This window comes from Gymnoscopelus braueri (assembly GCF_963280865.1).
Source record: "Gymnoscopelus braueri genome assembly, chromosome: 7".
Lineage (NCBI taxonomy): Eukaryota > Metazoa > Chordata > Actinopteri > Myctophiformes > Myctophidae > Gymnoscopelus > Gymnoscopelus braueri.
In genome coordinates, this window is record NC_137608.1 from 32,352,345 (window position 1) to 32,368,331 (window position 15,987).

At 40.8% G+C, this 15,987-nt stretch overlaps 1 protein-coding gene across 3 annotated transcripts in view; it reads left to right on the forward strand.

Moving 5' to 3' along the window:
• ddr2l (discoidin domain receptor family, member 2, like) overlaps window positions 1-8,286 on the forward strand; it is a 30,324-nt gene extending 22,038 nt beyond the window's left edge. For 2 of the 3 annotated variants that reach the window (XM_080434058.1, XM_080434059.1), the window contains exons 14-20: window positions 1,437-1,511; window positions 2,011-2,255; window positions 2,726-2,853; window positions 3,193-3,390; window positions 3,863-4,097; window positions 5,027-5,176; window positions 5,994-8,286. In XM_080434058.1, the coding sequence (XP_080290184.1) occupies window positions 1,437-1,511; window positions 2,011-2,255; window positions 2,726-2,853; window positions 3,193-3,390; window positions 3,863-4,097; window positions 5,027-5,176; window positions 5,994-6,128 (1,166 nt within the window). In that variant the 3' untranslated portion in view covers window positions 6,129-8,286. The remainder of the gene's footprint in view (window positions 1-1,436; window positions 1,512-2,010; window positions 2,256-2,725; window positions 2,854-3,192; window positions 3,391-3,862; window positions 4,098-5,026; window positions 5,177-5,993) is intronic. The other variant, XM_080434060.1, reaches the window with a different exon arrangement.
• Window positions 8,287-15,987: the final 7,701 nt, after the last annotated feature.

The window sequence follows — 15,987 nt, forward strand, 5'->3', positions numbered from 1 at the left end:
ATATTTAGCTTCAACCATGTGGCTAGTACAAGTCACTGGTGGTCAGCCCAGTCGGTCCATGATCTTCAAGTAGAAAATGAAAGCTTGTCTCATCTTACCATGGATTACATGCTTGTTTTGTTTACATGTGTACTGTCAGTCATCTCCACCTCTATTGTGTGTGTGTGTGTGTGTGTGTGTGTGTGTGTGTGTGTGTGTGTGTGTGTGTGTGTGTGTGTGTGTGTGTGTGTGTGTGTGTGTGTGTGTGTGTGTGTGTGTGTATAACGGAAAATAAAAACATACTTTGTTGGTTTGAAATATAAATCACGATCTTTGATGTAATGTCCAGGCGGTAATACTTAATTTATACTCAATCGTATGATGCATCAAGGTTGTGTTGTGAGCTAGTAGATCGGCACTTTTTAGGTGTGCGATACCACCGTTCAACAAAGTATAACTCAGGCTTTACTGCTGTCTTTGTCAGGCTGTGTTAACCATAGTATCTGCATGACCTGTTATGCATCTTTTATCTCTGTCTCCTTCTCTATCTATTAACCCCTCTATCTTTTTTAGCTAACTCTATCCTTTTTCTTTCTTGTCCTCCTCTACTCCTCCTACTCCTCCTCCAGTGTTCTTGAATCCTGTCACATCTCAATTCTTCTCATTCTTTCTCCGTGTTTCTCTCGCTACGCTTTTTGTCTCCGCCAGAGGTGGAGAGTATGTTTTCGTTCTGTCCCGCTGTGTGTCCCCCCCCCCCCCTAGCCAAGCTAACGTGACACGTGACAATATGTTGTCACCAATGCTTTTGATTGGCTAGCGAGACGTATGACGAAATAAAATCCTATAAATAGGTGTGTCACTTCAAAAATCCTGTTTTTTGAAGTGAGGTAAGACAGGATCAATCAGTCTTGATTGGAACAGTACCTTCCAGTACAAATCACCCGTCCGTGCGTGTGAGAACACCTAACATTGGTCAAGTTTCACGTGACATCACAATATGTAATATAAATATATAAATAGCTTAGACAGGAACAGTACTTTCCAGTACAAACAGACATCACAGCTGAGATCACACAATGAAACTAACTCCCATTACGCAAACTGAAGAAGCAGCAAATCATCGTCTGAAACCTGATGAAGAAGCAAAGGCGCAGAAGGCCAAAGCTAAGAAACAGAGACAAAGAACACTAAACAGAGACAAAGAATCCCTAAATGACAAAAAACGAAGACGATATCATTGCTATGATATAGTAACATGTTCTATTTTAAGTAAGAATTAGAACATTCCCAGAAAACTATGGTTAAAGATAGGGTAAGTGATTTCATTTGATTAAAATAGCACGGGTCTGCTGGCGGAGACTTGTGCTCCGAGGAGCACATTTTCTAGTTTCTATTCTTTATACTCTGCCTTTTCCTGTCCTCGTCTCCCTCTATTCCTTTCACGTTTACTTTTCCAGCCCTTCTACTTGGTAACCCTTTCTATGACCGGCTCCTGCTCACTTCCTGTCACATGACTTCAGGCTGGCTGCGTGGTAAGAGCTGAAAGGTGTGGCTTCATCCTTTAGACTACGTCTTCACTTTAAGCACAGGGATTTAATGGTGCGCTTTAATAAAGCAGAGGGAGTTTGTTACTGTGATTATGGGTACAACTAGCTACCACTGGCAGCACCAAAGTACAGTATAATATCATAGTTACTGTAAAGAACACTCTTCTATACAAGCAAACAAGTTTACTGACCAAAACTTTCAGCAAAGATTACCAGGTACCTCTGTGATTCTCAAATGTTTTCTTGTCAAGTACCCCCTTCTGAAAAGATTTAGTGCCGGGCACCCTCAATACGATTTGTGTTGTTAAAATGTTAAAAAAATATTCCAAATGTTTAATTTCTTTTTTTAAGTATATAGGTTTAAATTGGTTAAACTGATTTGGCTGTGGACCCCCTGGAACCCCCTCAAGGACCCCTGTGAAAGTAATGGCTTTGTGTCTTTCCCATACTCCACCACCAATCTGCCCACCACCACCACTGGCAGCATGTGGAGGGGGCTACGCTGAACCCGATGTCACCCAGTGTACCCCGCACCAGTGTTTCCACAGCAACGCCCCCCATTATGCGGAGACGGACATCGTGCGGTTGCAGGGCGTTACCGGTAGCAACATGTACGCCGTACCTGCCCTCACCGTGGACTCGCTCACCCGGAAGGACATCTCCGCCGCAGAGTTCCCACGCACACAGCTGGTGTTCCGAGAGAAGCTGGGGGAGGGACAGTTTGGCGAGGTGAGGAAAGGAGGTGGAGTTAGATTTTAAAGATATCTTTGGGGACTTTTTCTGCCTTTATTGATAGGAAAGTAGGCTGACAGGAAATGGGGAGAGAGATGGGGGGGGTGACACACAGCAAAGGTCGTCGGGATTGTGAGTCGAACCCGCGACACGCTGTCAAGTTGGATTACCAGCGTATGTGGTGTGCCTGGACCGCTAGGCCGGCAGGCGTCCCATGGAGCTAGATTTTAGGGCTGAAAATGTTGATTTTTTCCTTAGCGATTACTCTATCAATTACTTTGAATCTATTGCTAATAGATAATTTTACTAAATTATCAATAAACAAGATTTTTTTTATAATTAATTAAATCGATCAGTTTGATTAACTGTTGCACCTCCGCTAGATTAACTTTTTTTTTAAGACAATAAAGAGCAGAGAGTTCAGTAGAAGTAAAGGCATTGTGTAACTTTCCATCTCTGGGTTCTAGGTCCATCTGTGTGAGGCAGAGGGTCTCCCAGAGTTCCTAGGGGAGGGCTCCCCACTTCCCGACAGAGACGGCAGACCTGTTCTAGTGGCTGTCAAACAACTGAGGGCGGACGCCACCAGCCAAGCCAGGTACATTGTTTTGTGTGTGTGTGTGTGTGTGTGTGTGTGTGTGTGTGTGAGTGTGTGTGTGTGTGGTTCCTGAGCCAAGGTCAAGAGTCTATCTTCTGTTTCTGTAGCATGAGCAGCTTGATGTACAAGTACACCCCCTGCACATTACACTAGTTGACTAGTATGCCACAGGGACTTGGGCATTGGGTACCATTTTTATAAGGATTGAACCCTGACCTCCCAGTCTCAGGGCGGACACTTTAACCTCATGGCCACTGAGCTGGTTCACGAATCAAACAATAGAGATATTGTTAATACGTTCCCTCTCCTCTCTTCTGTCTGTCTGTCTGTCTATCTCAGGAATGACTTTCTCAAGGAGATAAAGATCATGTCGCGTCTCAATGACCCCAACATCATCCAGCTGCTGTGCGTGTGTGTGTCGTCAGACCCGCTGTGCATGGTCACAGAGTACATGGAGAATGGTGACCTCAACATGTTCCTGTCACAGCGCGAGATAGAGAGCACGCTAACACATGCTAACAACATACCTTCAGTCAGGTACATACACGTTACATACTGTACACACAATGTATCCACATGCTATTGTTTAATCTTTATTTACCCAGGTGGTTGCTGTGCTGACTTTGTGGCGCACCTATTAATGTAATTTTGCCCCGTTCTTTCCCTGATACTGTAGGTCACTGTTATGCAATGGATAATCAATGGGGAGCGGGTTAGTATTGAGAAATAAACCCGGAGTGGAGGGGTCTAATCTATCAATAAAGATGTCAAAGTCAAAGTCTATGTCATGGAGCAGTTAACTTAGCTTAGCTTAAAACCTCATTTATACTTTGTTGCACAAATTCACTTGTCACTTGACAAAAATAATTTCCAAGCTAACAACACCTTTCTGCACCTTTCCACTCTCCCCTCTCTCTCTTTCTCCCTCCGTCTCTCTCTCTCTCTCTCTCTCTCTCTCTCTCTCTCTCTCTCTCTCTCTCTCTCTCTCTCTCTCTCTCTCTCTCTGCAGTCTATCAGACCTGCTCCACATGTCGGTGCAGATCTCTTCTGGGATGAAGTACCTGGCTTCTCTGAACTTCGTCCACCGTGATCTGGCCACCAGGAACTGCCTGGTGGATCGCCGGCTCACCATCAAGATAGCTGACTTTGGAATGAGCCGGAACCTTTACAGCAGTGACTATTACCGCATCCAGGGCAGAGCGGTGTTACCTATACGATGGATGGCCTGGGAGAGCATCCTATTGGTGAGGAAAGGTGGAAGGGAGCGAGTAATAATCACTTGTTAAAGGTAGGGTAAGTGATTTACTTTGGTTAAAATAAGTGTTAAATAGCTCTATATTCTGATCGTACTCATTGCTATAGAGTTTGTTCAGTAAAAGGAGTCTCTCATCCAGCTTATTAAACACAAAATACATTTTCAGTGCTCTCTCCCGATTGGCTTACATTTTGTCACCTACCTGAAAATGTACTATATTCTGTTTACTAAAGAGCTGGAGAGACCCCTGTGACCGAACAAACGCTCTGTAGCAATGATTACTATCAGAATATAGTACTTTAACCTTTTTAACTAAAAAACTAAACAAATCCCAAAAATATCACTTACCCTACCTTTAAGGTTGCCATTTTTTTTACAGTGAGAAAATGTATATAACGTGTCCAATGTGATTAGTTATCGAGACATGACTTCACATATTTACCATAATGTGTTTGCTTCTGTGAAGATTTGTTTTTATTGGCCAATTAAGTAATTCATAAAATGCTCAGAATATCTACATTTTGAAGAAAGATATTCCCTACAGCCCTAGATAGGCTACACTATAATTAGTAAGTGCTGGATAGGCATACGTACTGTAGCTCTGTTTTAGACTTGTAAAAGACAAAGAAAGCAACACTGATTTATTTAGTTGTGCGTGCGCCACTGTGAAAATAGCAGATCTACAAGTTCACAACGTGTCAGCGCAATGTGTTGTGAGCTTGTAGATTGGCTGTTATCGGTGTGCAACACTGCACTCAACCAAGTATAATTCAGGGATAAGAGTAATTGGGTTGCAAATAATAGGCTTCACATTTAATTATATTTCCATTTTTTTCTGGGGTGGGGGTCCCAGATGACAGGATGGCTGTAGTGGAAAGTGATTTAATACAGATATCACTGTCTGTTTTACCCCCCCAGGGAAAGTTCACCACAGCTAGTGACGTGTGGGCATTTGGAGTGACTCTGTGGGAGATCTTCACCCTGTGCAAGGAGCAGCCGTACAGTCTGCTGTCAGATGAACAGGTCATAGAGAACACTGGAGAGTTCTTCAGGAACCAGGGCAGACAGGCAAGTTGAAATAAACACCCCCCACATACTGTAGCAAGGGGTGCATGGGTACAAAGGGACCCTGTATAGCCTCTATACCAGGGGTTCACAAACTTTTTAGCTTGAGAACCAAAAGAGAAATTTGATATCTCACCGGAACCCAAACTAGTGAAAATCGGCCATCTACAAGCTCACAATTCATTTTTTCTTTTTTTTTGATTTATGGAATTTCTTATTTATAAAATTCCTGAGAAATGGTTACATTTGTTTTAAATTTAAAAACAAATGTGATGGGGGGGGGGGGGGGATTTTGAAAACCTTTTGAAATCATAATAATTAAAAACTAAATGGGTCTGTGACCAAAAAACGGTTGTGACCGACTGTTTGGGAAACAAACAGTATAGTGCTCTATACTGTCCCTATTATCATCTTCTGTTATTGTTGGTTATACTGTAGGTTAGAAGTCATGGCTATGAGTCTCGCTGGTGTGAGTGTGTGTGATGATCCAAGTTAAAGGCAGGGTAGTGATATTTTATTTGTTTTTTTTAGGGTGCAGGTAAATCATAAGCATTAACAGTGTTACATTGTCTTATACACTTACATTGTCTATGTATATAACAGTTTATAATTGCAGACATTTAGCCGAAGTCATTTGTTTTAGATTTTATTGCTAACATTTAATGAGAATTATTAGTCATTTGTTCATTTTTTATTTCTAACAATTAACAACATATATAATGATATAATCTTGTCTTAAAACATGCCTGGTTCATCCCCGTGTATAAAGAAATCTGATCTGATCGAATAATTCAGTCTACTTCTTTCTGCTTTCTTTCAGATCTTCCTGTATGCCCCTCCCCTCTGCCCTCCCTCTCTCTTTGAGCTAATGATGCGTTGTTGGGCTCGTGACATCACAGATCGACCAACCTTCGAGGGGCTGTACCAAGCTCTGAGGCCCCATGTCAACCAGTGAGCCAAGGCCTCTGGGAATGTTCCACTAGGGAGATTGTTCAATCTCTGGATTGTTGTGAGATGAACGACTGACTGATGTGAACAGAGTCAGGTGGTGAGGATAATAACATTTGAATAGAATTTCAACAGGTCAACCTGATAAACAAAATGGAGGTGGATAGCTGATGCTGATCAACTCAACTGGGAGACTCAGACTATCCAGTCTTTTAAGAACAAAGACTTCTCTTCTGTCTCATTCAGTGAAACAAGATGTCACACTCTCTTTCCTGTTTCTTTCTGTCTGAACTGTGTGGTCTGTTGAGCTCTGTTCTGCAATTTCTTTTCTTGACTTAAGAATTTGTTATCTTTTTATATAGTTTACTTCGCTTCTGGTTGAACCTTTGAACATGCCAACAACTGGACAGCCTTTGTCTGTTTCTCTTATCCCTGTGGTTTGTTGTTGTAAAGCACTGTGTTTATCTATGTGTCTGTTTCACATATCCATGTTCATATTCACCCACACTGGAGCTAACTGTTTTTTTTAGATATTCTATTTTATTTGTATTTTTATTATTTTATTTTATGTTTCTTTCTCGGTCATTGTTATGGATATGAAAGGTGAGCATCACATCTCAGTGGCAAGAATCTGCATTGAAACCTATGGGAATCACAGACAGAAATTCGGTTAGGCTTCAACAAGTTAGACTAAAACACATGACATTTGCTATACCTACAGTACCTTCCCCATTTGTTGTCAAAGGGCTGTCAAATGTGATATGAGTTTTCAGGCGTGTAGTATGGACACAGATAATTTCTGAAATGGTGCTAAAACGCTCGTGTGGACGGAATTTGTTTCTGTTTTAAAATTAATACGTATCAGTGTGGGTGTAGCCTAGTGAACTCGACTCTAGTCTGCTGTGGGTAATTTGGTTAAACATTTATTTTGTTTGCTTTCAGGACTGTTTATACCAAAGAAAAAGAACAATATAACACTTTGTTTACTGTTTTAGAACAATTGGATGGTGTTGCAGTAATAGTTCTTGCTCTGTTGATGTGATGAGAGTCAGAAGTAGAGACAGATTTTAAAGTGATACCTTGACAATTTCAACATTTGTCTCATCATATGCCACAATATGGCGTTGGCTTTCCAGTCAGCAGTTTCTTAGCATTCTAGCATTGTTCATTGAAATCAGTGGTTACTGCTATCAATAGTGTCTGGCAAAATAAAAAATAAAGAACAAAAATAAAGAGAAAACATAAATTAATGTCAAGGTATCTCTTCATTTGTGTACATAGCTTGTTGGAGGTCATAGAAATATAGATAGGTATGTCAACTGTTTTTCTTTGTAGGGGCCTGTAGATGCTTAAATATTCAGTTTTTGTATCTATGCAGAGAACTGTAGCTATAGATTCTGTTTATATATGCAGGGGCCTGTACATATATAGATATGTTAACTTAATATGTATGTAGTGGCCTGTAGATATATAGACAATCTATCTGTGTATGTGTCTATATAGGGGTCACAGCAGAACTACTGTGTAAGAACAGGGCCCTCTGTGATGAGGGCCACTGAGCCACTAGGGACTGTGGAGGTGGGTGGAATAAACCCTATAGAGAAATAACCATTGGAGAAGTCCCACTTACTGCATAACCTGCGCTCACCAGTCAATGACTGAGGCACCATTTATCTGCCTGTCAAGACAAACTGTATTAGCCTTCATTTATCTAGAGAAGGCTTAATGTTATTCTCCACTCCGGTGCAAGGAATGGTCTGCTGATGAGTTTGAGAAAGACTTTGCCATTCTTGTTAATATAACTTATGATCAAATTAATTTTACCTTTAAGCAAGGGCACAGTGAACTGAAAAACAAAACAAACTAGAAACCCGTCCCGATATCTCCATCGGGACGGGTGGCCTACACAGAGCAGCCGTCCAGACCAGAGGAAGCCATGGGGGGAAATAGACCACATACAGTTCTGCACAAGCTTTTTCATTTTGGCACCCCCATGGCCATGGGCACAGGTGTGTGCCTTGGGTGAAATTTGGGATTGATTGGATGTTTTGCTCATGATTTATGACAATTTGAAAGAAATGGGCCCCTCCTGAGTTTGGCACTCATTGTCACCATTTACGTGATCACGTGTACCTAACTTGGTGAAAATGTGTAAAAAAAATAAATAGAAGGATGTTTCTGGAACTGTGACTTTTGTCACATTTGTGACCCCCCTTGGGTCTAAGTTGCTTTTGGCTCTAAATTGTTTAGAAGCCCCTCAATATGTGATTCAAATCCAGACTTTTTAACGTTAGGCCCCTCCTACAAACTTTAGAAGCCAATCGATATGGAATATAAAGAATCTGTATGATACATGTTTATCACATGATTCCAGAGGTAGGCTACTGACCAGTGATTTGTGTAGGTTTTGGACAAAATCGGCTGGAAAAAATACAAAAAACTAATATAAAGGAGGCTGCTATAGCCTAGTGCCACAGTGAGGCCAATGTGAAGAATTTGGGGTCGTATTTCTCCTGTGGTTTGCCGCTGATTAGTCCAGCAGTTTGTGAGATTAGCTCAGGATTCATGCATGCATGCACACACACACAAACAGACAAACACACGGGCCCAAAAATATAATCTCCGTCCCTGGCCTTCAGCCTGGCTGAGATAAAAAACTAAACAAAAACAAAACATTTCAGTTGGGGTCATGGTGCAGGGTAAAATGTAAAAACAAAGCAGACACAGTTTTTCATCTGCGCACTTTCATTTAAAATAAAGGACATTAAAGTAAGTTTACCATGGCAGTATTGAAGCAGCGTGTGGGACTTCTGCTCTGGATACATCAAATCCTTAATCCAAATGTATGCTCTCTCGCACAACAGTGTTGCGTACTGAAAACTGCAGACCTACAAACAGGGCATCGCATCCAGCATGCCCTCTTCACTTGTTCACTTGTTCATGTTCAACGCTCAACACCGTCGTGCGACGAAGTATGAATCGGGCTTTAGGTAGAACTAAAGAAAGGTGGAAGAGTAGAGAGAAGATGGTGGGGATGATGACGATGATGATGATGATAGTATTGAGAAGAACTATCTTCATTCAGTTTCAGGTGTGCTCATTTCTAAGGTGCTGTACCTGCCTATTCTTGCCCTCTGATCCCCCCCGATATCATCATCATCTCCCTCATAATCACAAAATGTTAAAGCACATTTGACCTTTTTTGATCATTTCATCATTTTGTGTTTTATGTTAAATATACTTTGTTAATGTCAATGTGCCATATGTATTAGACCAATTGTTTGCTCCCATGTCGTTTTTTTTGCCATTTTTGGAGGGTATTTTCTGTTCGCCTTTTTGTGTTCCTCCCAGTACGCATCGGAATGGAATCCGTTTATTGACATTTATGTGTGAGACTAAGAGAGTGAGTTTTATTAGTGGAGTCCAAAGACAAGAATTTGACGTGTTTTACATTGTTTCTGTTAATGTTGTCATAATACAGTAGCATTGTGTTTTGTTATCTGTACTGTATCCTAACACTTCTAGATATGCGTGGTGTATGTGAGGATGTAGATGCATGTTTGTGTATGCATGGATATAGGTAGTATGAGAGACATTAGAATTTTGATAAGTGACATTCCTTTGAGCACTGGGAGTTATTTGAGATTGCAGTGGCTAAAACAGAGGAGAGAGGGAGAGACTGAAGAGGGGGGGGCTCAGAGGGATCGAGAGAAAATAATTGGATGTAAGGAAACCACTAAACTCAGTCTCCCAGAATCCTTTGCAATCGTGAGCCTGTGCCTTAATTTTCTGGTTTCATTGGAGATACAGAGAGAGAGAGAGAGAGAGAGAGAGAGAGAAAGGCCAGTCTTTTAGACTGTATCAGTGTGCTATAATCTCAGTGTGCGAATGCAGATTTATTGTGATGACTATTGATTATCTATCAGAATTTATATACTGCTTTTTTTTTCTATTAACGTGTCTGCTCTTGAATCATGTGACTTTTCTTTACAGGAATTCAGGTTGTTTGGACACAGAGCTCTTTCATTTGTAATGGAGCTTTCCTGTCTTCCTGCTTATTTTAAAACTATTATATTTCTAAACACATCCCTGCTCCAGATGACTCCATCCTGTGTGATCTTCTGTCTCATCTACAGCATTGTGTCAGACATGTACATATGCTAGTCAGAGTAGCTGTGTATAGTAATATATTGGGAGCCGAGCACTTTTCGTTCCGTGGCCCCAGTTCCTATGCTGTCATGTCTCGGTTTGGTTTCTTATAATAAACAGATTTCTCAAAAACATCAGAACTCACATGTATCTCCCTTTATTGTGTTACATTTAGTGAATATTAAAAAAATGTTACATGTATGTATTCAATTTTCCAAATTAGGCATTTTACTGTGTGGCGTTATTATCCAGAGACAATTTATTTATTTAAATATGTTTTTATTTTTTTATATTTTATATATTTAAATCACTATATATTTATTTAAATAAGTCCAGAGACTGACAAAGAGAAAGCAGGAAAGGGTTTGGTCTGTCACATCCTGTGAGTCATTGATGTGGTTGTTTTGGGGTTTGACATTTTGTAGTAGGCTAGGCCAGGGATGGTTGCATAGAGTTGGATGGTTGTCATGAAAACATCAAGTGCTATTTTCAGGAGTAACCGATATGCTACTTTTAATAGTTTTATTCTACTGTTGCTGCACAAGCTTTTCAGGATAAAGGGTTGGCTGAATGTTTATAATCGAAAAAGGATTGTCGTATTTCAAGTACAGTATAGGGTTTAAGTGCAGTGATATGTGTCTTGCTCAGGGACACTTCGACACAGACTGGATGGGCCTGGGGGGCAAACTGGTGACCTTTAGATTCCCAGACGGCTTCTCTACCACTCAGTTACTGGCGTCCTTATACTGCATACGATATAAATACTAGGGCTGCCTGCAACCATCTATCAATTACTTTTTAAATTAATTGAATAATTGAGAATGTCAATGTATCGATTAACCACTTAAAGGGATATTTCACTTACAAAAAAACTTTGGGTCATTTTATCATCTACTCATGCTTTTGTGAGCCCCCCAGACCGTTTTTAAGTTGCTTGATTCAGTATTTAGATATTTGATATGAATTTTATGAGACACGCCCCCTTCCTATACAAACCCATTATAACTTCAAACTCCATTTTTAGCATGTTAGATTAATCAAAAACACCCGTCCTTGGTTCTAGTGACTCACCCAAGCCCCCAGAACCCAGTGTTTTCATTGAAGCCAAATGGACATGCTGGCCATTCATGGTACTGCAGGCCTGGGGCCTCAACATGAACGAGCGAAAACGGTTTCGACCAATGGGCTCGACTCACGAGCGTGCGCACGTGCTTGCGCACGGGGCTGCGCGCTTCTGTGACGCAAAACGCGTCACTTCTGTGACGAACTGGGCCCTAAATAGGCCGCGCCCACCAAATTTCCAACCCAGAAGAAGGGGTGATATAGGCCCATGTACTGGGTGAGCAACTCAATGCAAGTGGATGGGAGGAGATTTCGGGTGCCCTCTCTATTATTTTTAACTCTATGGACTCACCCTGCCCTCCTAATACACGAGGGGGCCGTGTTTTTTCGATAACTTTTTTGATCTATTTTAATATATTTTTTTGAAAATTAAAAATATGAAATACAATTAAAAAAATAGATTAAATAAATGAAAAAGTAATCGAAAAAACACGGCCCCCTCGCGTATTAGGAGGGCAGGGTGAGTCACCAGAACCAAGGACGGGTGTTTTTGATGAATCTAACATATTAAAAATGGAGTTTGAAGTTATAATGGGTTTGTATAGGAAGGGGGCGTGTCTGATAAAATGAATATCAAACATCTAAATACTGAATCAAGCAACTTAAAAACTGTCTGGGGGGCTCACAAAAGAGTAGACGATAAAATGACCCAACGTTTTTTTTAAAGTGAAATATCCCTTTAACTCATCCAGTGCCACATGACGTCAAAGACGTCACGAGGCCTGACGCCCTGAGTGCCAAGACGTCATGAAAATAAGTCTTTTTTTTTTTTTTGCTCAGAACCCAAGATATGGTGATTTGAAGATTTGCTGCTCCATTCACTTCTTGTTTAACTTTTTACTGAAAAAGGCCGTATCTCGGCTCCTAAGCACTTTTTTTTTACAATTAATTTTGGTTTTGGCACTATTACTATTCAATGATTGCATGTGATTAACTGTAGCTCCTCTAATACTGCACACAGCTTTCACAGAACACAATCCGTTCTATCCTGTTTGTGTGTCATCCATCACAGTTGAACCACATGAGGACATGAGCGTCCCAGACTACATGCAGTGTGCCGAGGACCACCAGACCGTCCTGGTGGTGGTCCAGCCGGTGGGCGTCGTGCATGTCAACTGTGTGCTCTACAAAGAACGGCAAATTGGTGGCATAGACATTTTAAAAAGATGCCATGTATGAAAAGGAAAATAAATATTCATTAGTTAATGAATTTTTTTTTTTAAAGCACTCCACTGAAGTGCCAATCCGACCGACAAAGACTGGAGGTTCATGTGCATCTCATTGACTTATAGATTATGTTTTTTTTCCTTTACTTTTTTCCTTTCATTTGTACTTGAATGTGCACACATTTTGTACAAAAACATTGCTGCTCTTATCTTAAAAAGTTACATTGCTTTCCATTGTTTCTTCCAAGAAGTGGCATTCTGTATGTGGGAACCTACATAAGGAATTGAATCAGAACCAATTAATCAGAATTAATTGTCTGAAAAGAAAAAGAAAAAAAGGTAGACTTGATTTATTGCATACTGCTGGTCTCTAAAGCAGTTTGCTGTCTAATCTTTTGTGGGTTTCACTGTGTAGGACTGCAAATTACAGGCTGTCTAATTAGGTTTCAATTTGTTGGAAAAAGTATCAGGTATACTGATAGCTATAACATTCACTGTGTCACCTGACTCAGAAGACTAAAGCACATTCTGACCTTTACTTTTGTCAACTTATTTCACCAAAGCTTGTGGGTTGAGTGAAATACTGATCTTAAGGTTTTTGTTATCTCCTTTTGTCATTTGACTGTAATTGGCAATCTTCACACAGCCATCAATAGATTAGTCTCTCACCCTCAGTGGAAGGTCTGATAGGTCAGTTACTTACACCTAGTTCTTCTTCTATAAAAGTTATATCGGCAAGGAGCAAAAACAAAGAGAATGCACCAAACTAATTGCAATGAAAAACAAATCTGAAATCAGGCATCCCCTTCCCCTCCAGAGGAGAAGACTGATATTGAAGCTACCTTTTTCTTGTTGTACTCCTTCCACTGGGTGGAGTATAAACAGGCAACTACTTGACTTTTTTTTGTTCAGAAATTGTGAAGTAATTTACATTAAAACGTGATCAAAACATACAAATGGAGGTATATGTATGTTCTGATACATTACATTGACACAGGGACAATTCCCCCTTGTCGGACCTCAATTCTGATGCGTTTCGAACCACTTCTGAGAAGAATGAGTGCCATCAGAATGAGTGCCGTCACCATGAGACAAAAAGGGGATTTTCTGGTCTTCTTGTTCTTATTGCCTGATGTGGTTATTGGATACTTGGGGCTATATTGTTGAGCAATTGTGTTTAAACCACAAGATTGTCAGGCGTCAGGTCTGGAAATAATCAGGAACCTGCTATCTGTTGATTAGAAAAATCACTAAAATATTTCAAATATGAGGCGCAGTTTACGGAGCTAGTTCAGGCCAGGCAACTCAAGGGATTGGGCTAACCGATCAGGTGACTAAGTCACATGCACTCTTCTCCTGGTCGGTGGGTTATAAGTAATGCTAGGTTATAAGTACCTGCTCAGTCTGGTTGCGCTCTTCTGCTGCTCTGACGTGCGACGCTGCTGCTGCTCTGCTGCCGAGTCTTGATTGGAACAGTACCTTCCAGTACAAATCACCGTCCGTGCGTGTGTGTGTCCCTCTGAGAACACCTAACATTGGTCAAGTTTCACGTGACATCACAATATGTAATATAAATATATAAATAGCTTAGACAGGAACAGCACTATCCAGTACAAACAGAGATCATAGCTGAGATCACACAATGAAACTAACTCCCATTACGCAAACTGAAGAAGAAGCAAATCATCGTCTGAAACCTGATGAAGAAGCAAAGGCGCAGAAGGCCAAAGCTAAGAAACAGAGACAAAGAACACTAATAACAGAGACAAAGAATTCCTAAATGACAAAAAACGAAGACGAGCCACAAATGCTGACAACATGACACAGCAAAGATTGCTACAATCTCTGGAAGAAAAAGTACAAGAGTCTGTAAAGAACATCGAAAGGAAAAGAAGAACATTCCCAGAAAACTATGGTTAAAGATAGGGTAAGTGATTTCATTTGATTAAAATAGCACGGGTCTGCTGGCGGAGACTTGTGCTCCGAGGAGCACATTTTCTAGTTAGATTTGCCTTACTTTTGTGTTACTTCCACAAAATAACCTCACATAAAACACAAAGGGACTGGGCATAATATTAAACAGAACATCAAAGAGTGCCACAATGTTATTAGTATTAAGAAACTATTTTTTTTACGAAAATCAGTGTTATGAAGAACTGCAGCAGCCTGTAGTCAAAATGTGTGACACACAGACACTGTAATAATATTAATATTGTGTAATAATGTTAATAATTTTTCATATTATAGTTATGGTAATTATTCAGACTTCACTACAGAGACAGATTTTGCTGTTGTTAGTTTGGACTCTCTCCTGTGACCAATCCGGTGTGGTTAAACCTGTCAGGGTCAACTGCCACCAGAATAGGACCAAGGATCACTGAATCACTAAGCCTCTCCACCACGGCAAGGTCACAGCAAAAGGAGAGGAAGGTGGCCCTTAAAAGGGCCGTTGGCGGGGGGGGTCGGTGCAGGGTCTTGAGATGATGAATCATTCATTCATGATGGAGGAATATGATGGAGGCTGCTCATATTCCCCCATGATGGAGGAATATGATGGAGGCTGCTCATATTCCTCCATGATGGAATATGATGGGGAATATGGTGGAGGCTGCTCGAGAGAAAATAAGTCGGCCACAAGAGACTCATAATCCTCCATGATCTCCACCTTCTCCTCCTGAATGGCCTCCCATTCATCCACCTTCTTCTCCCACTCTTGCAGAGTCTCTTGAAGAGTCTCCTTCTGCTCCACCTTGCGGAGAGAAAAGAAGTCGGCCACAAGAGACTCCCATTCCTCCATCCTCTCCTCCTTCTCTTCCTGAATGGCCTCCCACTCATCCTCCTTGATCCTCCACTCCTCCCTGCACTCCTCCATCTCCACCAGGTCTGACCACAACAGTGTAACTACAGCCATAATAATGGATCAGTCGTCTTCTCCGTTTCTTAGGTTCTGTTCTTTCTCTGTGACAAGAAAGAAGGAATGAACTTTTAACGTCCTGTAGACGCTTTATATACTGTTGGGCTTGTGTATAAATGTGTCATGGCGACATCTCCACACGGCCGAAAGCACGTTGTTCTGTTGATAATCTGCAATGACGTCACGTGTTGTCAACGTTCAACCCCCTATGTAACAGTGGCCTATTATTTCCTTTCTTTCTTTCTTTCTTTCTTTCTTTCTTTCTTTCTTTCTTTCTTTCTTTCTTCATTTCTTTCTTTCTTTCTTCATTTCTTTCTTTCTTTCTTTCTTTCTTTCTTTCTTTCTTTCTTTCTTTCTTTCTTTCTTTCTTTCTTTCTGTTAAGTGTTGTTATTTGATGACGCCCTTACTCTGTTTATTACGGTAACCTATTTTTGCACAATTTGTACAGGGATTACGGTACGCTCAGGATACGACGTCATCACGTTCTCAGTGAGCTAAATAAACAGAGCAGAGA